General features: G+C 49.5%; 9 protein-coding genes across 9 annotated transcripts; 4 read left to right on the forward strand and 5 right to left on the reverse strand.

The window, feature by feature from the left end:
* Positions 1 to 243: 243 nt before the first annotated feature.
* Positions 244 to 2,378, forward strand: CMQ_3418 (uncharacterized protein; the record flags this gene model as incomplete). The annotated part of the gene is made up of 5 exons (XM_014319356.1): positions 244 to 328; positions 526 to 751; positions 810 to 1,117; positions 1,282 to 1,572; positions 1,738 to 2,378. The coding sequence occupies 5 exons, from the start codon at positions 244 to 246 to the stop codon at positions 2,376 to 2,378; spliced, it is 1,551 nt and encodes a 516-aa protein (XP_014174831.1).
* A 203-nt stretch (positions 2,379 to 2,581) lies between these two features.
* On the reverse strand, positions 2,582 to 2,968 carry CMQ_3371 (uncharacterized protein; the record flags this gene model as incomplete). The annotated part of the gene is made up of 2 exons (XM_014319309.1): positions 2,582 to 2,709; positions 2,797 to 2,968. 2 exons carry the CDS (start codon positions 2,966 to 2,968, stop codon positions 2,582 to 2,584), a joined length of 300 nt encoding a protein of 99 aa, XP_014174784.1.
* Positions 2,969 to 3,635: 667 nt separating this feature from the next.
* Positions 3,636 to 5,802, reverse strand: CMQ_3714 (aldo-keto reductase; the record flags this gene model as incomplete). Its single annotated transcript, XM_014319652.1, has 7 exons — positions 3,636 to 4,058; positions 4,116 to 4,202; positions 4,273 to 4,449; positions 4,501 to 4,695; positions 4,784 to 5,291; positions 5,384 to 5,629; positions 5,789 to 5,802. The coding sequence occupies 7 exons, from the start codon at positions 5,800 to 5,802 to the stop codon at positions 3,636 to 3,638; spliced, it is 1,650 nt and encodes a 549-aa protein (XP_014175127.1).
* Positions 5,803 to 6,616: 814 nt separating this feature from the next.
* Positions 6,617 to 8,501, reverse strand: CMQ_3604 (amino acid permease; the record flags this gene model as incomplete). The annotated part of the gene is made up of 6 exons (XM_014319542.1): positions 6,617 to 6,852; positions 6,902 to 7,413; positions 7,464 to 7,813; positions 7,887 to 8,041; positions 8,098 to 8,311; positions 8,373 to 8,501. The coding sequence occupies 6 exons, from the start codon at positions 8,499 to 8,501 to the stop codon at positions 6,617 to 6,619; spliced, it is 1,596 nt and encodes a 531-aa protein (XP_014175017.1).
* A 462-nt stretch (positions 8,502 to 8,963) lies between these two features.
* Positions 8,964 to 11,763, forward strand: CMQ_3686 (beta-glucosidase; the record flags this gene model as incomplete). The annotated part of the gene is made up of 4 exons (XM_014319624.1): positions 8,964 to 9,033; positions 9,105 to 9,711; positions 9,784 to 11,574; positions 11,745 to 11,763. 4 exons carry the CDS (start codon positions 8,964 to 8,966, stop codon positions 11,761 to 11,763), a joined length of 2,487 nt encoding a protein of 828 aa, XP_014175099.1.
* A 1,022-nt stretch (positions 11,764 to 12,785) lies between these two features.
* Positions 12,786 to 13,259, forward strand: CMQ_3414 (uncharacterized protein; the record flags this gene model as incomplete). The annotated part of the gene is made up of 1 exon (XM_014319352.1): positions 12,786 to 13,259. One exon carries the CDS (start codon positions 12,786 to 12,788, stop codon positions 13,257 to 13,259), a length of 474 nt encoding a protein of 157 aa, XP_014174827.1.
* Positions 13,260 to 13,824: 565 nt separating this feature from the next.
* CMQ_3744 (uncharacterized protein) lies at positions 13,825 to 15,037 on the reverse strand (the record flags this gene model as incomplete). Its single annotated transcript, XM_014319682.1, has 4 exons — positions 13,825 to 14,006; positions 14,084 to 14,394; positions 14,564 to 14,861; positions 14,923 to 15,037. The coding sequence occupies 4 exons, from the start codon at positions 15,035 to 15,037 to the stop codon at positions 13,825 to 13,827; spliced, it is 906 nt and encodes a 301-aa protein (XP_014175157.1).
* An 834-nt stretch (positions 15,038 to 15,871) lies between these two features.
* On the forward strand, positions 15,872 to 16,348 carry CMQ_3541 (uncharacterized protein; the record flags this gene model as incomplete). The annotated part of the gene is made up of 2 exons (XM_014319479.1): positions 15,872 to 15,977; positions 16,038 to 16,348. The coding sequence occupies 2 exons, from the start codon at positions 15,872 to 15,874 to the stop codon at positions 16,346 to 16,348; spliced, it is 417 nt and encodes a 138-aa protein (XP_014174954.1).
* Positions 16,349 to 20,619: 4,271 nt separating this feature from the next.
* Positions 20,620 to 22,321, reverse strand: CMQ_4144 (uncharacterized protein; the record flags this gene model as incomplete). The annotated part of the gene is made up of 2 exons (XM_014320082.1): positions 20,620 to 21,930; positions 22,247 to 22,321. 2 exons carry the CDS (start codon positions 22,319 to 22,321, stop codon positions 20,620 to 20,622), a joined length of 1,386 nt encoding a protein of 461 aa, XP_014175557.1.
* Between the last annotated feature and the right edge of the window lie 1,307 nt (positions 22,322 to 23,628).

Raw genomic sequence — 23,628 nt, forward strand, 5'->3', positions numbered from 1 at the left:
CGTAGATAAACGCCGGCTAGTAAATTGCCGCCCTGATTAATGGCAATTACACACTTTCACTTTTTCCTCAATGCGAAAAGCGAGCCCCATGAACAACGACCAGCATGCCGGGTTGCCTAAACCCAGGAAAGTCCCCACCACCTGCCGAGTTGGCAGACATTGACTAATACCGATGCTGCAACAGCGCAAAGGCCTGTCTGCCATGTCGGAGGGTGAAGATGCGATGCTGCCGGTCAGCCAAAGATGATGCAAAATGTGACCGATGTACCCGCAAAGAACTGGACTGCGTTTTCCAGGAGCACCGGCGTGGCAGAAAGCCAGGCACAAGGTTGGTGGCGCTATTACTGACAACTATGAGAAGTAACCGTGTATTCACTGACCGCAAGACTGCAAGACTGCAAAGGCTCACACCAGCAACACGAACATCTTCGATATCTGCTCAACCATCCCCTGTGACGCCCTCGCAGTCATCACGATTGAACGAATCCCCCCCTGAAGCAATACCCTCGACAGAATTTACGACAGCAACAGCGGCTGCGGCACGAGCCGTCGAGGAGCGCGGCAATAACACTCTGCAGCCCTACAGCCTGTTCAGCCCTGCTGCCACACAAGGAAGCTTTAGTCTCAACACCGTATTCGACAACGATGCCGGCCCGGTGGGATTGCCCGGCCACGCCCCCTCTATGCCGGCAGAAGACCCGGTTCGTCTGAGACTTGTCCATCAATCCGTGGCAAAGTCGCTGTTCGACAAGTATGCAGTCCCATATCGTGCAGTGGCGTGCAGCTTTTCGGCATTAGCTTACCCTTAGCTTCATGAGCATCCTCAATCCCTACATCAGCCAGTTGGATCCAGTGTTGCACACCTTTGAATGTGTCCAGCAGCAGTCTACGCTTCTTTTCAGCTCCATTCTATCAGCCGCGGCCAAGTCGTTTAACCCAGCACTTTACACCCGTCTTCACAATCATGCAGAGACTTTACTGGCTGATAGTTTCCGGCATGGCCACAAGTCTACCGCAGTCATACAAGCCATCATGATAAATACATACTGGAAGGAGCCAAAGGACACACGGGCGTGGACTGCTCTGGGATATGCAATCCGTCTGGGCATGGATCTCGGTTAGCACAAGTTGGTACCATATGCGTTTCGTCATCGTGAGTCTTTGACGGATTTGCAGGTGAGAGAGGCGCGGAACGTGGAGCGGACATGGTTCACCTTGTTTGTCTACGACCGGAGGTAACAAACCACTCTACTATCATTATCTTTCTGCACGGTGTGTAAGCTAATGAGTGCAGCATAAGCCTGCAGACCGGCAAGCCCTGGATGATTGAGCGGGACACATTTATGGAGTCGATCAATCCTTGGTGCAAAGACCCTCTTGCAACGGCCAACGATGCGCTTTTGGGTGCGTTCGTCACGCTGAGGCTATTGAGCTCAGAGGTGTTTAAGCTTCTGGGCCCCAAACCTTGGAGTAGCCACGGCAGCTGCGTTTATAATTTTGATTCGCTGCTGGCCATCATCCGTGGCCGGATCGAAGAATGGGAGGCTCGCTGGATTGCGTGTGTCGACACAGGTATGTATTTGCCTTGTCTGATTTTTGTCAGAATATTCGTTGTATGCTGTGGTCTGACGAGAACAAAAGAGAGCTGTCATCCCTTTCTGATACATTTTTATGCAACACATCTGCGCTTGCAGATATTTTCCCTGCCGCTGCAAGACATCCTGTTGCTAAAAAAAGCCGACATCTCGTCAAATCTTGAGATCTTGTGGGTCAGTTATTCCAGCGCTATGAACATGCTGAACCTGGTATGTCGCTTCGCCCCCCGGCTCTACTTTGCGCAGGACTCTGTCCATATTATGACGGCGTACAGTGCTGCATTTTTGGTGAAGCTGTTGTTATCGGCCCCGGAGTCGATCGTGGCCGAAATAGAAAACAAGACGGTCGCTGCCATCTGTGCGTCTGGACAAGCATTCTCACAGCAAGCCGCGCCTGATGGTTCTAGCTGTGCTCTGCAGGCTAAATTTCTCGAGAAGGTTTTGTCAAATTTCAAGGAGAAAAGAGGAGAGCAGCCGTCGATGAGGGAGATGGACAGCATCACTGTTCCACTACAGCAACCTGAACGGAACAAAAGCGGAGACACGGCTTCCGAGTCGTACAGACAAGCACAACAACCCCTGTCCGCCCAAGGCATAGCACTGGAAACAGAAGAGCGATCTACCTTTCTCACCGGCACCGTGCACGACGGATTGGACTTGTACCAGACGGAGCTGGAAGCAGCTCCGTCTGACTATTTTGAATGGGCAGATCTATGTGCCAATGCTGGTTTCAGCATCCAAGACGGTGTATTTTTTGCGCGAGAAGACTACGACGCAGAGTAGTATTTGCAAGAAAAACGTATCAGGCCATTCTCATGAGTCATATGATCTAGATTTCAAAGACGAACAGTGTGGAAGAACGGAATGCTTGTAAGATACCAATTCGGAGTTATTCTATCAGACGACTGTACTCGAACGTGCGTACCATTTCCCCTATTTTTTCTCCATTTTCTCGGGTTGTACCTCATCGACTGAAACTATGGGGTCTAGCGTCGTCTCAGAATGGCCAAACGTCCGGAGGCCTTGTCGTACAATTCGAAGCTGTGAAGGGCAGTGTGCATCTGGACAAGCAACCAGAGCCTCGGACGTGATCCAATCGTTTCTTGCAGTAATTCTTTGTTTGGCGGATAGAAGAGGCAAAACCGATGCTTTCAGAGTTAGTTGTCGATTCGAATTTGTGTCTTGGTTCCATGCAACTTACCCAGACTGTATATGCTGAAGCCTTGATTCGGAGGCAGGTACAACATCTCACCCTGAAGCATAAAGTAGTCCCCGTCTTTGGCGCCACACATGATCCGGCGACCAGGTGGGCAGACTACTTCGACGCGGAGGTCATAGAGCTGAAATGACTCATCACTGTTTTGAGACGCCATTTTTTTTTGTGTAAAGTAAGAATACAGGTAGAGAGAGGGGCGCCAATGCATTAACATTAACTTGTTGGTAACGAGGTGGACCTATTTTCCACAGGCCGATAAGCGACCGGTGATCATCTAAGACACCGACAGCAGGATCGCCCGCAGTTCCAAATTGCGTATGCGGAATTTCGAGCTGTACTCCGTCCCGCCTGGTCTGCTCTCCGTTCCGACTGACCGATTGGCCGCTTGTGTCGTAGAAGCTCTGTCAGCTGTATCTGCAACAGGTGGACCCTATTGACAAGACTCTGTACTAACGAGTGAAGATGTTCGCTGTATAGCTGGGCTTTCTTATTAAGATTAGATCTAAACCCACTTACGTTGGAAACCATTCCCTGAATTTGCACGCAGTACTTCAGTGCATTGACAACGAGCCGCACAAAATGAAACGTGAGGCTACAACGGCAACCACGGTACAAACCAATTTTGCTTAAAAAGGCAGTGTAAGTACTAGGTAGCTGTAATTGCTGCCATGCATTTTATTTTTATTTTTAATATCGAACGTTTAACAAAACCTTGCTACATAGAGATATATCTAGGTGCTCCCCATCATGACCCAAATAGCGCAGGGGAATGGTGACGACAACCGTGTTTGTATATGGATTGTCATTTATGCTCCATCGCACGTTTAGTGCATAGCCCGATACTCGTTTCCACAGTCCCCAAGCTTTTCCAGCATCCCGTCCGACTTCTCGCCATCCTTGCCTAGGGCAACGGCATCGATACTTGCCATCTCTTCCTTACTCAGGGTCCAGCCGAATGTTTTTAGGTTCTCTTTCCATCGGTTCGACATGCCTAGCCTTGTGCCAACAATGACCGCACCGACGCCCCTCTGTTGCAGCACCCATCGTGTCGCGACGTTGGTCAGAGATACTCCGTGGTTTTGGGCAATATCGTTGAGGGTAACTAGTAGTAGTTGAAAGTCATCCCAGGATGACCAGGTCAGGATGATGTCGAGGTATTTTCTTTGAGACGGTGTAAGGCCGACCTCGGCAGAGTATATCTCGGGCACAGGTTTCGCCATCCACTTCGAAGAGAGCATGCCGCCACACTGTCAAAACAATTAGTATCACAGACTCGCATGTGTAGGTGGGAAGGGATGCCGTACGAATGTTCCATAGACCAACAACTTGATGCTATACTTGTCGCAGACATCTGCCATCTTCTTCCGCGGTCTCGAGTCAAAGAGCGAAAACTTTCAAGTTAGCCGACTGTCTCTGCTTCTAAACAAATCGATGTGGCCTGTTTTGGCTCGCTGTTATTACCTGGACCTGGTTGGAAACTACGCCAACCTCACCAACAGTCTTTAGAAGATGCTCGCACACCTCTGTAGCATGCTCTGAGTCAAAGTTGCACAGCCCGATTGCCGATACAAGCTCTGGGTGAGATTTAGTAATCCGAACGAGCTCTGCTAAAATGTCCAGATAGTCTTTATTGTTGTACTGTCATTATTAGAGACGTCGGCATGCTGAAATTGTAAAATCGCAACTCACATCGTGCCAGTGGAACTGAAGTAGCTCTACTACTCCGCCAACTCTTCTGGAACGCTCTTTGACCATATGCAGAACATATTCCGGAGTGAAAGAGCATGGCTTGAAAACGCACCATTTTGTCGCGCAAAACACCTTGGACTTAACAGCTTGTGGCAGCCTGTTTCGAAAGTCTCCGTAGATAAGCTCGGCGTCGCCCTGATCGACAGCATGTCAGCCCCAGACCATCAGTTTTCTCTATTTCTGTTCGCCCAAGGCGAGTACAATGCACCGCCATGACGCTTACATAGTGGTCGGCCATGTCTGCGGCCGTCAAGCCGGCCTCGACCAGTTCGACGAGGCTTCTTGTCTGCTCCTTGGCCGTCCCGGACCCCCATGCGGGAGAACTTAGCTGCCAAAATCCATTGAAAAGTCGAGGCAGTCTAAAATGCCCAAGCTGGAAACTCTCGACCTGGCCCGTGTTTTGTTCGTGGGTGGCAACATCTACCTGGATCAAATCGGACGCTGTCGGCACAGTAAACTCGGACTCCAGATGTGGGTACATGTATATCAACACGTCCCGGGCTTGCCGTTCTGGGCGGTTGAATAGATACTCTAGACCGCTCGCGCTGCAGTAGGTTCTGCAATTCTGCATGCTCGATAAAAGGGCCCGTAGGAATGTCTCCCTTTCTGGCGTTGCGTGCAGATCCGACTCTTTGAGTGCTTGGATTGCTTGAATAATATCTCCACCTGCCTTGACCAGACTCGCCTCAAGGGACGAGCCCGAGGTCCAAATTGCCTTTGCTGAGACGATGCTGTTGATGAGATGGGTAAGGCTGAGTATGTCAGCGTTGTCTGTGCCTCTCATGTACATTGACATCAACAGTGGAGTGGCGGATAAACTTACTGTGGCAGGGCCTCTTCCACGAGCTTGCAAGAGAATATGCACCGTATCCTAGCGAGATAATCGATCAATACTACTGAGGCCTCGCTTGACCCCACCGGAAAAAGCTCCAATGGCGGTGTGAAATCCGGCTTGGCTTCTGACAGCCGCTCCCGGACATGGTGAACAAATGGCTTCTGGTTGACAGATCCTTGAGATATTAACAACCGAAGGGCACTCCGTAGAATCGTGTACGGTACTGCAGCAATTCTGTTAGCGTCACCCATGTACCGAAATTCCCGCATAGAGAAGCCATGCGTGTCCGTGTCCGTGTTCTACTCTACTCACAGTTCAAAAGGAGGACATCGTCCATCATATTCCTGTTATTGTCAAGTTTGGCCCATTTCCAGTGGTCTGGAATCTACTCACACGTGGCCAGACATGGTAGGGAATGGGCATCCAAGAGCCTCAAGATCTTTGTGTATCTCACTGTAGGCTGTTGCTGCAGAGTCGACCGAGCTTGGTATCTGGCGTATGGTGTCTTTTCCTATTGTGCAAACAGATCTTGGACGAGTAGCATGGGAACAATCCCCCGAAGCTAGCCATCTATCCAATCTTTTGAAGGCGAAGGAGATATCGGGTTCAAGGGCCCGGCGGCACAGAAGTGGGGTTGGGAAGTTACCGGTATACCGGCGTCTATTAATCACGGGTCCTTAGGTTAGAAATATTTTTATTACGCCCACGCTATTTTCTTATCTGTGTACGAGGTACGCAACCGGGACTGTACCATGTTTAGAATGCCCCCCTCTGTAAATCATAGGCCTCTCCTCTAGTACAGCGCACAGTGAAAACTTTACTTGCTTGCTAAAGACCCTAGTCGAGCACCGGTTGGTATCTTGTAAAACTTCACATTCTGTCCCTAAATTTATAGGACCGCTGCCAGCTACAGGTAAAGTAATGTATAACTGTATATTTGCAGTAGCAATTTCCGTCCAATATGGCAATATACGCTTGATAGAACTTAAGCAAGATGCGAGGGGCTGGCCCTAAAGGGGAGGAACTAAGTATCTTATAGGTAAGTCACCTGGAATATGCTGTGAGGCTCTTACACCTTACAGGTACTTTGCAGCGCAGGCCCACTATAATTGCTTACAAAGCATGGCATTTAGGTATTTTTAGGTTCGCTTCCCCACTCGTTTGACCCTATGATTTGCCAATAATATCGTAATTTACCGCCCTACTTAGTCCGAGAGCACTCTAGAAAATTTTGTCCAGAACCCGTCTTGGCAGTGATTTTGGCTCTTCGTCGTATCTATGGGCCTCTCTGGCAATAATTTCCAATTCCGTTTCAATATCGATCTCGGTAGTGCTGTATATTTTCAATTTGAGCATGATCTTAAAGCCAAGGTAGAGAACAATGAAAATCGGAATGTTCACGTAAGCAGTGAGAAAGCCGCTCGCCGTGAAGTGTCCAGGGAAAAACACGGAAAAGCCTAGCAACATTAGTGGCAAACAGCAGGGGGAGGACAACAGTGCACGTACCAGAGAACAAGATGACCAAGATCACAAAAACAAGGGCAAACCAGGCCGTATATGGCTGCAGTGGGCTCTTGTAGGGCAACTCGTCTCTAGAATGGCCCTGCGCCTTGAAAGCGTAGTACATTCGGAGGAACGAGATTTCCAGAACGGCCCAGCCAATCAAGCCAGAAACCGTCGTGATATTGACGAACCAGCCGAAGACCACGGACGCGCTGCTTCCAAGTACAAGATAAGCCAGCGGCAGAAAGATGGCAGTTGCGCCCACTGCATAGACAGGCACACCGAATCGATTGCAGTGCTGAAAAAACTTGGGTGCATGACCCTCTCGACTGAGGCCGAAGAGCGTGCGCGACGCCAAGTAGACACATGCCGAACCGCTAGAAAGCGCAGAGGTGATGACAATGGCATTGATAATGGACGGAAGAGCTTTGATACCGGACTCTTGAAAGGCGATGACGAATGGACTCTGAGATGCGGTACCAGTGGAGACCTGCAGTCTCACGTCATCTGAGCGGCTGTAGAAGTTAGTGGATACCGGACAACATTATCAATGGGATGGGCTTACATGATCAAGCCGGCAATGAAGATGCTGAGAACGTAAAACAGAATGACTCGGGTGAATGTCCTCTTGGTAGCCTTGGGAATGGTCCTCCGAGGATCATTTGTCTCGGCGCCCGCAATGGCAACGACCTGGATGGCGCCATAGCTGAAGGCAGCCGAGATGAGGGTACTCCACCAGGCCAGAAACTTTCCCGTGTTGCCGTCTGTAAGATACTCGTTAAAAGGGCCTGGATGTTGCCAGTTGCGGAAGCCACGGCGGTCGTGATCGGGACCGCCACCAAGGTCGACTACGAGCCCGGCAATGATGATACCGACGATGAGCATGATCTTAAGCGTCGCAAAGACCACTTCGGACTAGTCCTATCAGTTTTCCTCAATTTGCTTCCAGTCTGCCTTTGTCCATACGCTCACTGAGTTGCCTGCTTACCTCTCCATAGAGCCGGACTCCGCAAAAGTTGACAACGAGAATGAAAACAAGAAAAATGCTGATCCAGACGGCTGGGCTCACGCTCGAGTCCCAGAACTCGATCAGGCCAGACGCTGCGGTGATCTCAGCAGGTGCCGTGATGGCCATGCTGTACCCTGTATAGTATGAGTATCAATTGTCGTAGTGGGCAGATTCAGGGCCACAAGCTTACAGAAGTTCCACCCCGTCGCAGCTCCACAGGCCGGTTCGACCATTCTAGCTGCGTGCCGTGTAAAACCTCCGGTAACGGGCATGAATGCCGACATCTCACCCGACGTGTACGAGACTGCCGCGGTTACTAAGCCCATGACGACGTAGCTTAGAAGAGCGCCGACCGGCCCAGCTCTTGCAATTGCAGACCCCGAACCCAAGAATAGACCTGTGCCCTTGTTTGTGCTGTTAGTCCAGCGCCAGTTTCGCCTTGTGTCTTCGGTGGAGGCTCCTTACAATCATGCCCGCAATGGCTATCATCTGAAGGTGCCGCTCATGGAGACTTGGCTTGATTCCATGCTCCATGTCGATGGACCTCTGCTCCACATCCACCACTGAGCCTTTTTTCTCGTTTGTTGACTCCATACTGGCAGACTTGTCAAGGAGGAAGACTGGCCAGCGAAATGAGCAAGCAGTAGGGTCGGTCTATGTTTGTCAACTTAAGCCGGCATTTACTGTACTTATATATTCAAGTCTTCTTCATTGTCAACAGGCCAGACTCCGCACGCGTAAACCTATCCATGGGATAAAAGACTCTTGTTGATAAGGCGTTGGTGGAGACAAGATCTGAACAAGGGCCATATCTGATTAGTTGCCGACTCAACAATTTCGACTTCGCTCGGCCAAAATACAGATTAGCGGGACCGGCGACCGGCATTCAAAATTGTCGCCAAGATCCAGAACGCGCGATAAGCTTTACTACTAAACTGCGACTGCCAGAACACATGCAGTCGGTTGCATGTGTCTAATACTACCGGAAGTGTGCCAGTTCAATAGCACACGGCCCTTCTGCTATTCGCAACCAGCTCCGCCTCACCCCCCAAAAGCATGGCAGATATTGACATTGACGATGTGCTTGCAAAGCTCAGCGTGCCAGAAAAAGTCGCCCTGACTTCCGGTAGGTTCTGTATTCTGTCATCTCTTCTTGTTTGTCCGCATGTAAAGCAAGAGATTGCTCACTGATAATAGGGATCGACTTTTGGCACACTGTGTCCGTTCCCAGATTGGGGGTTCCATCCATCCGTATGTCGGATGGCCCCAATGGAGTCCGCGGCACGCGTCTCTTTAACGGCATCCGGTCGTCCTGTTTGCCGAGTGCGGTAGCACTGGGGGCCAGCTGGGATGTCGAACTTATGGAGGATCTCGGTCAACTCCTTGGTAGAGAGGCAAAAGCCAAAGGGGCCCATGTCCTCTTGGGCCCAACGATCAACATCCAAAGGTCGCCCCTCGGTGGCCGGGGCTTTGAATCCTTCTCCGAGGACGCCGTGCTGTCGGGAAATCTGGCAGGACACTATTGCAAAGGAATCCGCAGTGAAAAAATCATACCGACACTGAAGCACTTTGTATGCAACGACCAAGAACATGAGAGAAAGGCAGTCAATGTGATTGTCACGGACAGGGCCCTAAGAGAAGTCTACCTTCTTCCCTTCCAGATTTCCTTGAAGCTCTCCGGTGCGGAGGCGATCATGACGTCATACAACAAGGTTGGTGGCATTCACGTCAGTGAGCACAAGGAATTGATCGACGGCATTCTACGAAAGGACTGGGGATGGGATGGAACCGTGATCAGTGACTGGTGAGCATACGGTCTCCCCTATCTGGCTTGGAATGGAAAGCGGCTGACGCTATGCAGGAACGGCACATACAGTGTTAGTGAAGCCATCAATGCAGGGCTAGACCTGGAGATGCCGGGACCTTCACGCTTTCGGCAGAACGCGCTTACTGCGTGCGTATCCTCGAACAAGGTCTTACCTATGGTTCTGGATGAAAGGGTGCGGAATGTCCTCAAGCTGATCAAGAGGGCAGCCGGTTCTCGGATTCCTGAGCATGCACCCATGCGCGAGCTCAATTCTCCAGAAGACCGCGACTTGCTTCGCCGGGCCGTGGCTGAGTCGGTAGTACTCCTCAAGAATGAGAAGAGTATCCTGCCCCTCGATCCCAAACGATCGGTGGCTGTCATTGGCCCCAACGCGAAGGCAGCGTTTACATGTGGTGGAGGCTCGGCATGGCTGCCCGGGTACCATTCTATCAGCCCTCTAGAGGGAATCACATCGAAAGTTCAGAGGGATAGCAAAGTACAGTTCTCACAAGGAATTACCTCCTTCAAAAAGCTCCCGCAATTAGGCCCACACTTAACCACACCCAAGGGCGAAGTTGGATTCATCTTTCGAGCCTACAATGAGCCGCCATCGGTGAATAGTCGCCAGGTTGTTGATGAGTTGCACCTGGAGGCTTCAAAGGCCATTCTCTTCGATTACACGCCTCCTGGTCTTCACCCTACAACATTCTATGCTGAGGCTGAAGGTACGTTTACGCCGACAGAGAGTGGTATGTATGACTTTGGCGTCACTGTCGCGGGTACAGGACAGTTGTTTATCGACCAAGAGCTCGTGGTCGACAACGAGACCGTGCAGAATGCTGGCAATTCATTCTTTGGAATGGGGACCGTGGAAGAGCTCGGCTCCAAGGTGCTCGAGGCTGGAGTACCATATACTGTCCTCTTCCGTTTCGGAAGTGCCCCTCTGAGCAAAGTAACGAACCCGAAAGTCGTGTCGTTTGGCAAAGGTGGTTTTTCCTTTGGTGCTAGCCGACGCGTGGAGACAGAACAGGCCATTGCAGACGCTGTGTCCTTGGCTGGATCTGCAGAGCAGGTGGTGCTCGTGGTCGGCCTCAACGGTGAGTGGGAATCAGAAGGATTCGACCGCCCTAATATGGACCTACCGCCACACACGGATCGTCTTGTCTCGGCCGTTCTGGCTGCCAATCCAGACATTGTGGTTGTGGTCCAGAGCGGAAGTCCGGTCAGCATGCCCTGGGTCGATGACGCTGCCACAATTCTCCAGGCATGGTATTCCGGCGACGAAGGTGGCCATGGGCTGGCTGATGTGCTCTTTGGGGACGTGAATCCAAGTGGTGCGCTTCCATTCACATATCCCCGACGGGTCCAGGATAACCCGGCGTATATCAACTTTCTTTCCGAGTCTGGCCGCGTTCTGTACGGCGAGGACGTATATGTAGGTTACCGTTATTATGACAAGGTCGATCGCCCGACTCTCTTTCCATTCGGCCATGGCCTGTCCTACACCACGTTCTTGACATCCGAGCTGGAGGTTGCTCTCTTCGAAGAAGAACCTACCCGGCTAGGCAGTGACGAGAAAGTCCGTGTCACTCTCAATCTCACGAATATTGGAGACCGTGCAGGAGCTGTGGTGATCCAGATATACATTGTGCCTGCCAGAGAGACTGTGCGAAACGGAAAGGTTGACCGCCCCATCAAGGAGCTGAAGGGCTTTTCCAAGTCGTTCCTGGACCCTGGACAAACCAAAAACATCGTGGTAGATATACCCACCAGGTTGGCAACCAGCTGGTGGAACGAGCAGAGGAACCAGTGGCATAGTCAGGCCGGTGTCTACGAAGTCTGGGCAGTAACATCTGCGGGGTCTGTACTCAAAAAGAGCTTTGGAATGAAATACACAAGGTATTGGAGTGGGATGTAAAATATTACTTAGCCTGGGAGATAACTGGAAGAATACATACAGCCAGATTTACACTTTCAGTAAGGTGTTCTTCCATTCTTGCTTCTTAACCCAGTCGATCACGGCTGTACAGGCACCCCAAAATCACCTAGCTTCAGGATTGTCTTGTCAAATCCATCCGTCATGACCAGACGCAGTGTAAAACCCCTTCATGTCCTCGTATTCACGCTCAAATTTTGGATCACTTAGCTCGAGGTTGGGCGAGCCGCCTACGAACTGGGTCTTTGGTTGTAGTCGTCTCCCAAGCCCCCACTTTGAGTTGGCTAGACAGCTCCTCAAGCAGGACCTGCACTTAAACAATTCTCTCACCAAAGCTGTGGATGTATTCCCGGGTCAGATGTTGCGTTTCTAGCTGTTCCAATCCCGCGCAGGCTGTCTCTCGCCGGCGACAATCGGTTCAGGTCTTGTTGTCGGGTGGGGCAAAGACGGAATGTTCTCTTACACTTCTTGTGGTTAAGAATAACTGCGGCTTAAGCGGATCTCAGCCCAGGCAGTTAGGTAGACTTGGATTATAAACCCAAGTTCAAAATATTGTTTACTAGTAGCTGTGTGTGCCTTTCCGGAGCTATCTCCGCTCCTCGCTTGTTTCTGAAAGTAAGCGGGCACTCAGTGAGGATGGAGACGGCAGACATTGTTTACCAGTAATATAAAGAGAAGTCTCGGCTTCCAGTCACATACGAAGAAATATGGAATATGCTGCTGGCAGGAGGCTGTTGGCGATGTCCCGCCGTAGTGGCGGAACAGAATGATGATTCGTAGGCAATTTCTTTCCAAATTCAGAATTAAGGCGCGGCTCCCAATCTGGTTTCTGTTTAGAGTTCCGCTGCCACTGTTGATGTTTCCTTCCTTGAAATCTGATCCTATTCAGTTGCTGCTGCTTCAACGTGTCTCTACGCCACGAGTCGTGTACATTTGAGCAAGGATCCACTCTATGCCCAAAACAGACATCTCGGAGCCGTAATCCTTAATCCCGCTTCGGAAGTACCGGAGACAAGTGCTAATAGAGTGGTTCGAATAAAGCAGGTATGATTGTTATATCACTTGGAAATGCGTATATAATACAACATGTAAGCCTCTCCTTTCCATAAAAAAGGTGTCCGCACATCTTTGCATTATGTCTTTTTCGTCACTCCCTGCCACTCTGTCACCGGCCCTCAGCGGCCGAGAGGCCATTGCAGACGCCATCTACCGCTGTGTCATCGCGTATGACACAGATGATTTGGCACTATTCGAATCTTCCTTTACTAGTGATGCCATCTTCGAGGTTAATGGCAAAATTATGAACGGCCTCGAAGCCATCAAAACACAGAGCTTCGTCCCAGTCTCCAAGATGGACACAAACCACTTCATCAGCAACATACGTATAAACGTGATCGACCCAGATTCGAAGGCACAGGTCACCTGCTCAGCTCTTGCACAACACTACCGCAGCGGCGAAGGTATGAAGCCGGGTGCTGTGTCGCTACTTGCCGGCTCCCTCTACTGGGCAGATGTGACTAAGGACGTCGGGGACGAGATATGGAGGATAAAGCATATCAAACTCAACTCGACGTGGATACAAGGCGACTCGGGCGTGCTTACCGATTAAGTTGATTTGGAGAGGAACGTTTGCTTTAGTAATCGTACCTGTCGTTAGTGTATACGGGTTTTGGTACATTGTCAATGATGGATTACTGCAGAGATAAAGCGCGAATCTTACAGTGTCCTTAGTTGTCCTGCTATGTAGTTCGTACAATTTGACACCTCTTCCTTCGAACACAAAGTACGGAGTATATACGTGAAATTTAACACCGAGTCGCAATCAAATCACGCATTCATTGAAATGCAAGGGGTTTATGGCAGAATCTTCCCCCTTCCTTTCATTTCATTTACACAAGTACTGGATCCACACAAGAAGACCAAAATCCGATCCCCCCGCCACCAACACAAGCGCCCAAATACGTTCAATCTCCACACGATCTGTAAAGAAAAACGTCCTACATAGTGAAGATGCTCTTGAATTTGGCTAGCAGCAACCAAGAATAGAAGTGCAGGGTGTAAGACAGGCCTACAGACCGACTGACCATCTCACTGCTCACTCCTCTGCATCGTCAAGAGGGCGCCGGACAGCCCATCTCAGCTGGTGTGCGCTTTTTATTCTAGTCGCGGACGTGCTACCTGTTGTTGATGGGCCTGTAGCTGTAGCTGCCTTGGTTCTGGTCTTCTTGTTTGCGGCCGCGGCGGCTGCAGCTACCGTTCCAGTATTGGTAGACGCGGTCGCTGTTCTGGTCCTGGTCCTGGTCCTCCTGCTCGCGGTAGCAGCAGCTGCAGGCCCCGTTCCGGTCCTGGTCTTCGTCTTCCTGGTCGCAGTTGCGGCAGCCGCAGTTACTGTTCCAGTTCTTGTAAATGCGGTGCCGGTTTTTGTCTTTCTACTTCTGGTGGCCCTGGTCTTCCTGGTGCCTGTAGTGGTAGTTCCATTTGCAGAAGCTGCCGAAGACACAATGTCGGCCGCGGCATCCTTGTCAATATTCGCATCCCCAGCCAAAATAGCCTTTACAATATATAGTCCTTCTTTCTCAGTGGTGCCGGCGGCGGCGAGACCCTTTTTGGCGGCTGGAAGGTCTTTTTGGTTCTGAACCACCTGGGCGGAAATTGCGCTTTTCTTCTCTTCAGTGACAATGTTGTCCACCGTGTTGACGTTGGCTGTAACATCGGTCTGCTGCACTGTGATGCAGCCACCGAAACTGAAGTTGTTAATACAGCGAACGGTACACATGTTTCCGGTTGAGGCTGCAATTGTTAGTCCATTGTGAAAAATAAATCTTACTATGTAGCTGTGGAATAGACACACCTCCTATGCATTTAAGGTATGTTGGCATTGTAATACTTAGAGTTAGGTCTCCAGTGCCATACTCAGCGTTATTTTGAGTAACCGTGAGGTTTGTTTGCCCATAAGCCCCCAAAGCATTGCTGGCCTCATCTAAATCGCATGCAAATGGACCGCTGCCGTTAGCGTAGCGCTGGCTGATGACCATTGTGATAGTGCCGCCTTGCGTGGTAGTGGTGTAGTTGCCGGTTTCAAGGAGCTCCTCGGTGACACCGGCCTCGCTGATGTCGCCGGCGAGTAACGTTCTTCCGCAGGCATTTACCGCATTGGCTACGATCTCGGCCTGGTTGATGTAATTTGCATCCGCATAGTTGTTGATCTCAACTGGGATAAGAACATTAGGGCACTGTGGCTGATGAAAACAGACAAGATGGCATGAACTTACCCTGCATTCCATAGCTTATGCCCACGTCACCCTTTGCACTTGCTATGACGCCCTGGCCATAGGCCACAGAGACAAATACGGCCAGTGTCAAATCTACCCGAAAAAAAGACTGCATCGTGGTGAGCAGAGAAAATGAAACTTGACGTATAGAACAGTAGATTTTTCAGATGAGGAGAGAAACCCGGTAAAATAAGACAGACCAGCTGGTGGATAAATAATAGAACTAAATAGATAGCTGAGGAGAGAAGTAATTTCTCTGACTATAAAGAGTATAGAACGAACAAACCAGATTACAAAGGGGGGATATTCGGGACTACGGTCGCGCTTTGGCAATACTATAAATTCCTAAGACGGAGTCCCGAAAAACACAATGCGAGTTCCGTAGGTGGCCAGCCGACGGAGCGACATAAATTTAGATAGTAGCTGCCGACGTGCATAGACGACCGACATCACTGTTTCAAAAGGCATTCATCGGATCATATGATTATACAAATCGGCTGAAACCGCAGCGACCCCACGGAAACAATTGCGCTCCAATTAGGTTGCGAGTACGTTCTGAAACCGCACGTTAATCACTGCCCAGACGTCGATCAGCCGTTATCAGGGGTATGCAGACTCCCCTTAAAGGGACTCGCCAAGACCAGCCCCTCGAACGACGCATCGAGACAATAAGCGTCGATGTCGAATCCAATAGTTTCGCATACTCGTCATCTGTCTCAAGACTACCAAACTTTTAACTGTGCTGAGAAGGCTAGCTATTAGCTGTGCAGATGCGTTAATATGGTCTTGATTTATATAGACAGGTCATTTTCTGTGTCCGTTGTAAGTAATTTGCGTAGGCGGGTTAGTAAATTCTCTATTTTCTGCATTATCAACCATCAATTCCTTTGCTTCAGAAGTTCTGTGTCCTTTCTCCGTCGCTGTTTTTTTTGGTTCTTCTCATTGCGCCATGCATGCCTCTCTGCTTTCCGTCGTCGCCCTTGTCTCTCTGGTGCAGGCTCACGGAGTCATCATGGCCGTCGCCGGGATATCCGGCAATTCAGTAGGATACTCCGGTAAGTCTTTGTCGTATATAAAGTCACAATATAGCAGCGCAGGTTTGCTGACCACTCCAGTGGACGAGAGTATCGCACGCAACTGCACGCTTATCAGTCCTTGCCAGCAAGACACATCCATTATCCGGGACGTCGAGATCAGCGCAAACACCACCGGGGTCTGTGGTCGCACTGAACTAGATGGCAACATCGACATCTCCGTCAGCGTGGAGTCTGCCATTGCGACAGACAATATCACACAGGTAACGGAAGGATCCACTCTAACCGTGACGATACACCAGGTGAACCAAGATGGCAAGCAAGACATTCGCCCGCATCAGACGCTGAACTATTCACTGACATTTAATAGGGGCCGGACCATATACTTGTGATCTATTCACATCCAACTCCTCTACCACGGCCACGGCGACGCTACAGGTCACAAACAACGTCCCGGGTTCGAATGGGCTCTCTCTGGCTAAGTTTACAGACTTCAACATGACGGTCATAATGCCTACAGATTACACATGCTCTCAAGGTTTGTCTGTCTTATCTACGGACCACTACGGACCGCTTGAAAAGATAACTGACATTTAAGGCTCGACTGGAAACGTATGTACCGTCCGCTGTCGAAACTCTGCCCAGGCTGGTCCATTTGGAGGTAAGATGCGCATTCTACCTCTGAGCAAATTAATACACGTCGGGAAGCTAACTCATAACCAGGTTGTTTCGCTGTAGAGCAGATATCCTAGGAAAATATACCCATTCAGTATAAAGACGGGAGGGCCTAGACCAACTGTCATTTTGAGTCCTTATTCCGTCATTCACTGGAGTAGACGACTGATAATGAACCGCTAAAGGGCCCAGTCTTCTGATGTACTTTTCTCATGTTTGTTTTATTTTCACGAGCTTATTATCTCTTGCAACGAACGCTAGACGATATTTCGAGGCTGGAGGCCGTAAGGAACGTGGACTACTCAGCAGATGTCTTGCGAATGTCGAGCGTACTTTTTACTACAGTGGGAACAACACTATTAGGTCCGAATCCATGTTCACCACGAACGTAGTATATTACAGATACACCTTCACAACAGTGTCAACGTTATATTATCCCGATTTTCTCTGGCTTGAATACACTTGCCTTCAACAGCTTCAGTGATGGCTACAGTCTTAGTGATGTCCGTTACTCCCCCCCCTTCCGGTGTGCTGAACAAGGGGCGACTAAGTAATGGCCAGACGAATCTTACCATTAATGACTTCCTTTTTAGAGGTGCATCTTTCAGCACGAATCTGTTGTGTGTCAAGGGAGACGGTGTGCCTTTATGAGCTCAGTGTGCACAAACCGGTTCGAGTTTTGAACAAATAGGACGATGGCACAACTTAAATAAGAAATAAGAGACAGTCAATGCTTGCAGGAATCCATAGTAGTATTTGCATATTTGGAGACGCCGCTCTACTGTAGGGTATTTATGTCGTTTCGCATACACCGGCCATTGATCACACAGCGATCAGATGCTACCAGACCACGGGGCGCTTGACCAGCCACTCTCCCAGCCGCAGTTGAACGAGGCGGCCCAAATCTGTCGCCCCATCCGTCTGCACATAGCCCTCTTCCATATCTCGCAGCAAGTCGTCAATATAGTCACCTGCCCCTGATAGGTGAAGGATGTGGGCAACTGCGCAATGAACAGCGAGAAGTCTAGGTGATGGGGGATCGATGGTTCGTGTCCTGGTAACATGTAGAGTTCTCGTTACAGGAATTGGAAAGCCAAAGTGGCGGGTTATGAATTCGGGAAGATAGGACCTGATAACATAAGTATGTATCTGGTCCGGTACTGGCTCGAAATATATTTTGAACTGGCCGAAGTATCGATGCAGCTGAAGGTCTAAGGTAATGGCGTTGAACGGACGATCAATCTGATAGCCTTCAATCAGACGTGCGACACCATAATCGAACATGTTTAGTATTGCGAGCGCTGTCTGTTTCGCAGGATTCTTTACTAACGCGTTAGCTTTGTGTCAGGGAGAGAAATAATAAAAACATACCAATTCAGACTTCGAGTGGGCCGTTTCGGTTAACGAATGCGGTAGAATGTGAGCAACTTCTAGATCACCGAACGGAAGCGGACTGTCATCTAGCAGATTGCCCTCGTCATCTCTTGCATCGGACCCGTGTAGACGTGCACGGAGTTGTGCCTCTGTTGAATCAAAGTGGCGCGTGATCACGCACTGGTGGCGGTCTCGAACAAGACACGCACCCCGTAAGGCAGACAGTCGATCTGGTGTTCCGGCAAATGTCTCTGGTTGCCGTGCAAGCCTTTGGATAGCAGAGTGGAAAGCCGGTGAGGGCTGTGGGGTTCGATGCGCCGTTGCCTTGACTGTAGAATAGGTTAGGGCCAAAAAAAGAACGGAATGAAAGGACTGAACATACGAGGTAGAAAGAAAAAATTCATTAGGCAATCAGCAAAGTCAAAAAAAAGGTCCGCTAAACCGTCGATTTCATTCAGTTCGAGGACGTTTTCCCCTCCTATCGAAACAGCCAGAAATTTAAAAAAGCTTCGCAATACATTATCGCGCGACTCTTGATTGATCGCAAACTCGTACGTGCACTTTGTCAGCTGTGCTTTGTTGTACGGACTGTTTTTGGCGTGGCCGTTGAGATGCTGAACGATGTGGTGAAATCGGGCCAGGGCTTCATTGCGCTCAACCGTAGAGAATGGCGGTTCTATAGATGATAAATCAAGGATTCCTTCTAGCGATGCCTGATGGCGAAGATGAGGTGTTGTATCAGCCATCGAGAAGATGGCCCGGGCGGCGCTGGAGTGGTGTTGTCAATGAAATGTGGATTTGTCTAGAAAGGTGACAGGTTAAGACTCTGCACACGGGTGGGGCCAAACCATTCAGGACTAGCCCCGTATTTCGCGTGACAGCTTTACGTCGTACGGAGTACGGAGTAGTGTCAAGCATTGGAATCCGCCACACTGTGGCCCTTCCGCCCCACTTGGCCGTACGGGCCTGTAATTGGTCAGAAGGCACAAAAGGGGCCTGACACTAGTATTAATACGGATCCCTAGAAGGGTCGCGATGTATCTATTTCTTCCTTAGTACACAACACTCTTTCGCCCCACAACTAGACACTATTCAGCCTCCTGCTCCTCACAGTGCATCACGTTATATGACCGCTACGTATAGCCTCCTTTAACCTTCACAAGTAGACGTTTTTTATTACGCTATCAGAATGACGTAGTGATTTTATGCGTATACGGAATAATTACTCCTGCAACGGAACTTTATCCGCGACATTTTAAAATTATGCGTGATACAAAAAAAATTCACAAAAAATCCTTCAAAGCTATCGAAATGATCTCAATATCGACAACCTTGACCGCCCTCGTCAGCCTTATACACGTCTACATCTTGGTTCTGGAAGCGTTCTTTTGGACAGCCCCAGTCGGACGCCGAGCATTCAGACTTACGCAGGATCTAGCTTCTAAAACACGGCTGCTCGCTATTAATATGGGCCTGTATAACGGCTTCCTAGCTGCTGGTCTGGTCTGAGGCGTGCTGCAACCCGACCCAGACTTCCAGTCACAAGTCCGGCTCTTCTTTCACGGCTGTGTCGCTGTTGCCGGCCTCGTTGGCGCAGCAACATCGAGTAAGAAAATTCTGTACGTGCAGTTTGTGCCGGGTATCCTGGGTCTTGCGGCTACACTGCTGGGACTCTAAAGAAAGAAACTGTGTGGGCCCTCTGGAATTCGAAAAATAAAGTGGTGAAATAGCCAAATTCAGAGCAGAGGTTCTATAGTCTTACGAGAATATATGTCCTGCTTTGCTAGAGCCGCTCATTGTCAAGACTTAAGTCGTTGCAGCTGACAATCATAAACTGAATGGTGAAAATAATTGACATTGTGTATTATGCGCATCGTGCCTGACTGAGGTACCAGATACGAATAATCTTGCCAGAACCACACAACTCACAAAGTTGAGTTGAGGAGGTCATCTTTCCGGTCAGGAGGCAAGCCATTTCAAAGATAGTGATTGGGATCGTAGCTTTTCATAGACACCGTGTGTGCTATTGGTTCTAACATCAGGCGTCGACATCTTCACGGGCTGAGGGAAATGTTAGAGTATCTTGGCATATGCAGAAACTAGCAGTTGCCGAATGTTTCTGCCTCCGGCTGAACCCTAAACTAATCTGTGGTGTGGTACTCCGTACTCTCTCACAATTAAAAATGTAAACCAGTAGCTCTTGAGATCCATCTATATGAAAATCCTCGGCTCGTAGTAGCTTTCCTTACCTGGCAAGTTTCGTCGATAAAACTGCACAAAACACAGATATAAAAAGGGTTCAAAACCAATACTAGGCCATGTTAGAGTCTTGGTTCTGCCGAAAATACGGAGTACAATGTCTCGTTTTTCTCCAGGAGGTGTGCGCCATAGACTCCATCGTTTTTAGTTTGGTGATTTACATACGGCTGTCAGATAATTGGGACGCAATTGCACAGTGCACCCATGAATTTATGCCACACGGAGTACTGCACAACTATCCACACGAAAGACTGTGCAGACTTGCGTACATAACAGAGGCGTTTTACCTTACGCGCGCTTCTGCGGCTTGGACTGGCAATGTGAAGATGACAAGTTCATGTTTCGTTTTCTGTAGCTATAGGCTACTGGTATGTATTTCTTCCAAAACGATTCCCATAGACCGCACCACGGCCCAGACGTTTCTCTCATTGCAACTTTGAACCATGAGCATCATAAACTTGCGCTCGCAGAGTTTGGGGTCTTCCGTCAACTCGAGCATACCAAGTTGTTCAAGGTTGCGTGTTGTCAGAGATGTTCGCTTGTTTCTAATGTGCTGCGTTAGAGCATTGTTCACCGTGTTGTACACCACCCTTGCTGGATCAAAAACCCTTGCGACAGAGTTTCCAGTGCCATGTGCGTTCCGGTCGTTCAGGTCTGTTGTGGCGAACCGGAGGACACGGTAAAGATCCAAGAGGGCACGGAAGCCTATGACACTTATCCATGGCGCTTCTGTCATGGCCAAAGATACATCCTTTCCCCAGATGCTGTCCATAGTGCTCATCAACTCCTCGAATATGAGCAAGAATCCTTCCTCGCCGAATGGTCTCTGCATTGTGACGCTGTTCCTCGACCTCCTCCCGAGAATCTGAGTACCGAGAGAAAGATGGGCTGCGGTGGCAAAGGAGGCCGTTATGTCGGTGTCCACGATACCACATATAAGAAAGTCGTCGGGGACACAGAGACTGATTTTGGCGACCCAGCATATCAACTGTGCTGCATTCCACAGCCGTTTCCCAGTCTCTCCATTATTTGCGGCATTCAAACTGGCACTTTTGAGTCCGAGTATGACGCTCAATGCCGTCGATATCTGACTGTTCTGTGAGTGCGTCAAAATATGAAATGGAGACGGGTTGGACGGATTTGGAGGAAGTTGATAGAGATAATGCGTGAAGCCGCGAACTATGCGATATATGTTGACCGTGACGCAGAGCAGTGCAAAGTGCGAATACGACAAAGCCTTCAAAACTGACTCAGGAGGCCCACCGGCCATTAATGTCTGCGTGACAAGGAAAAGAGATTTCAAGGTGGGCCCTCGATCGTTTGCCGGACTATCCATGGCCTGGTAGCTGGCGGCCTCTTGGATTATTTGCTGCGACCATTCATGGGCGGTGTTGGCTTCCCAGGCCTGTGTAGACCAAGGTAGTTCCCAAACAAGCTCGAGAGAGGATATTTCGGGCCTTGTGTTACACGCGAGAACCAATTGGAAGTCGATCATGGTTAGGCCATAAAGGCTCATTTTCAAGGACTCTTCGTTGATGAAAGAGTGCCATGTGTCGTCTGACTGGACAGGACCCATGACCAGCTCCATTCTTGCGTCCAGCTCCTGTCTCCAGGAGTAATTGTACTCGCAGATGTGTTGCTGGAACAGCCCGGCTTCTCTTATATCCTGTGCGAATGGTGACAGAAAAAACCCATGATTAGTGTTATGCCCTCCAACGGGTTTAGCATGGCATTGTACTTACAGAGACAAGACCAGTTAGCATTTGGCGGCTCTGGGAGAATCTCTCGGTCGCGAAAGCACCGTAAACAATACAAAGAAGAGAGGTCTGTAGGATCCAGTTGTCCTTCCATCTGCCAGGATCTGAAATGGCCTGAGACGTCAATTGTCAGCGTACCGTCTAGTTGGATATAACACGGCCACGGTTCTGGAAAGTCATAGACTGGTGTGATTTGCAGGTAAAAATTGTGGTAGGGTCACTGACTGTGTTTTGTAAGCTGACGACACAGGATTCCCATAGATCATTACTCTGCTGTTGCGCCACCTCAGCCGATATCATGGTATCTGTTTTGCAGCGATAAAGATTTCCGATGGCGGCTGCTATATTTACGAGTGGCTTGGGCGTTGTTTCGAGTGAAAATGTAGGCCTGTGTAAAATCGGAAATCCTGGATGGAAGTTTGTAAAATATGACGTGATGCAGGATGCAGTGGCGTCCTCGGACAGACTACATTGCCTGTTATTAGAAGGCGTTGACTGTAAGCCTTCGACAGGTTTCTTGTACGCACAGATTGTCTTGTTGGGGCATGTTGAGACTCCGGGCTGCATCGAGGAGATATTCTAGCCCATCATCTGTTTGCTGGATAGCAGCGCCAGCAGCTGTTTTTTTGGCATCCGTAGACGAAGCCTCTGACGGTACGCGGCTGTCAAGCAGCTTCGCCCTTCTCGGTGTCGGATGGCCATCGCACCGTTCCTGGTGTCTTTTACAAATGTCCCTGAAGAACCGTTAGGCCAAGGTCCGACCATGCGGACGGAAGGGGCATCGAAACACACCTCCTGCTAAAGTTGGCCTGACAAAGTTGACACTCAAATGATTTGTAGCCGGATGCCCCATGGCCTGTTTGCCTTCGTTAGGATATCTTTCCCATTTAAAGGTCCGGTATACGATAGGTTAGGCTGCTTTACGAACGTGTTCTTTTATGCCGCTTCAAGTTTTCCTTTGTGGGCGTTAGAGATGGCAAAGACGAAAAGAACGCGTGATTTAAGTAAACATACACTTCTGGTAAATGACTGTGCGCAAAAGGGACAGGCAAATGGGCGTGAAATATCCATTGCTCGAGCCGGAAATATAGCCGTAGACAGCTGTAATCTTTTCTACCAAGCTGCACCTTGAGTATGCAAAGGCGGCGTTTTGGACGCTAAATATGGTGTAATAGCTGAAACGGGACTTGCGCTGCGTTCTCGGCGCGTCTTGGCTGGGCCACACACAAGTTCAGAGAGGGGGGATACTGCGCGATATATACGGCGTCAATGATAAGAGATGCATGGGGCCCCGTTTTAACCCACTTCGTAGTGCATCTTAACTTCCGCCAAGATCTTGGGACTAAGCCCACTCGAGCAAGATACGCATGGACCATTCTACAGCAATCTAGCCCCGTATTTGGCGACAATGCTGTATTTTCATGCCTAAATTCGAATGCCGGTAGCCTGTATTTAGAATAACACGGAGTCATGTGGAGAATTAGAGGCAAACTCAAAGTATTAACAATTCCAACCAGGCTTTTATTGTGAACAGCTTAATGCAGTCTATGCATGGATATAAAGTAAAGGTCCGACATGAAGTCTTATATTGCAGTGCATTTTACCGT

This window comes from Grosmannia clavigera (assembly GCF_000143105.1).
Source record: "Grosmannia clavigera kw1407 unplaced genomic scaffold GCSC_113, whole genome shotgun sequence".
Taxonomy (NCBI): Eukaryota; Fungi; Ascomycota; class Sordariomycetes; order Ophiostomatales; family Ophiostomataceae; genus Leptographium; species Leptographium clavigerum.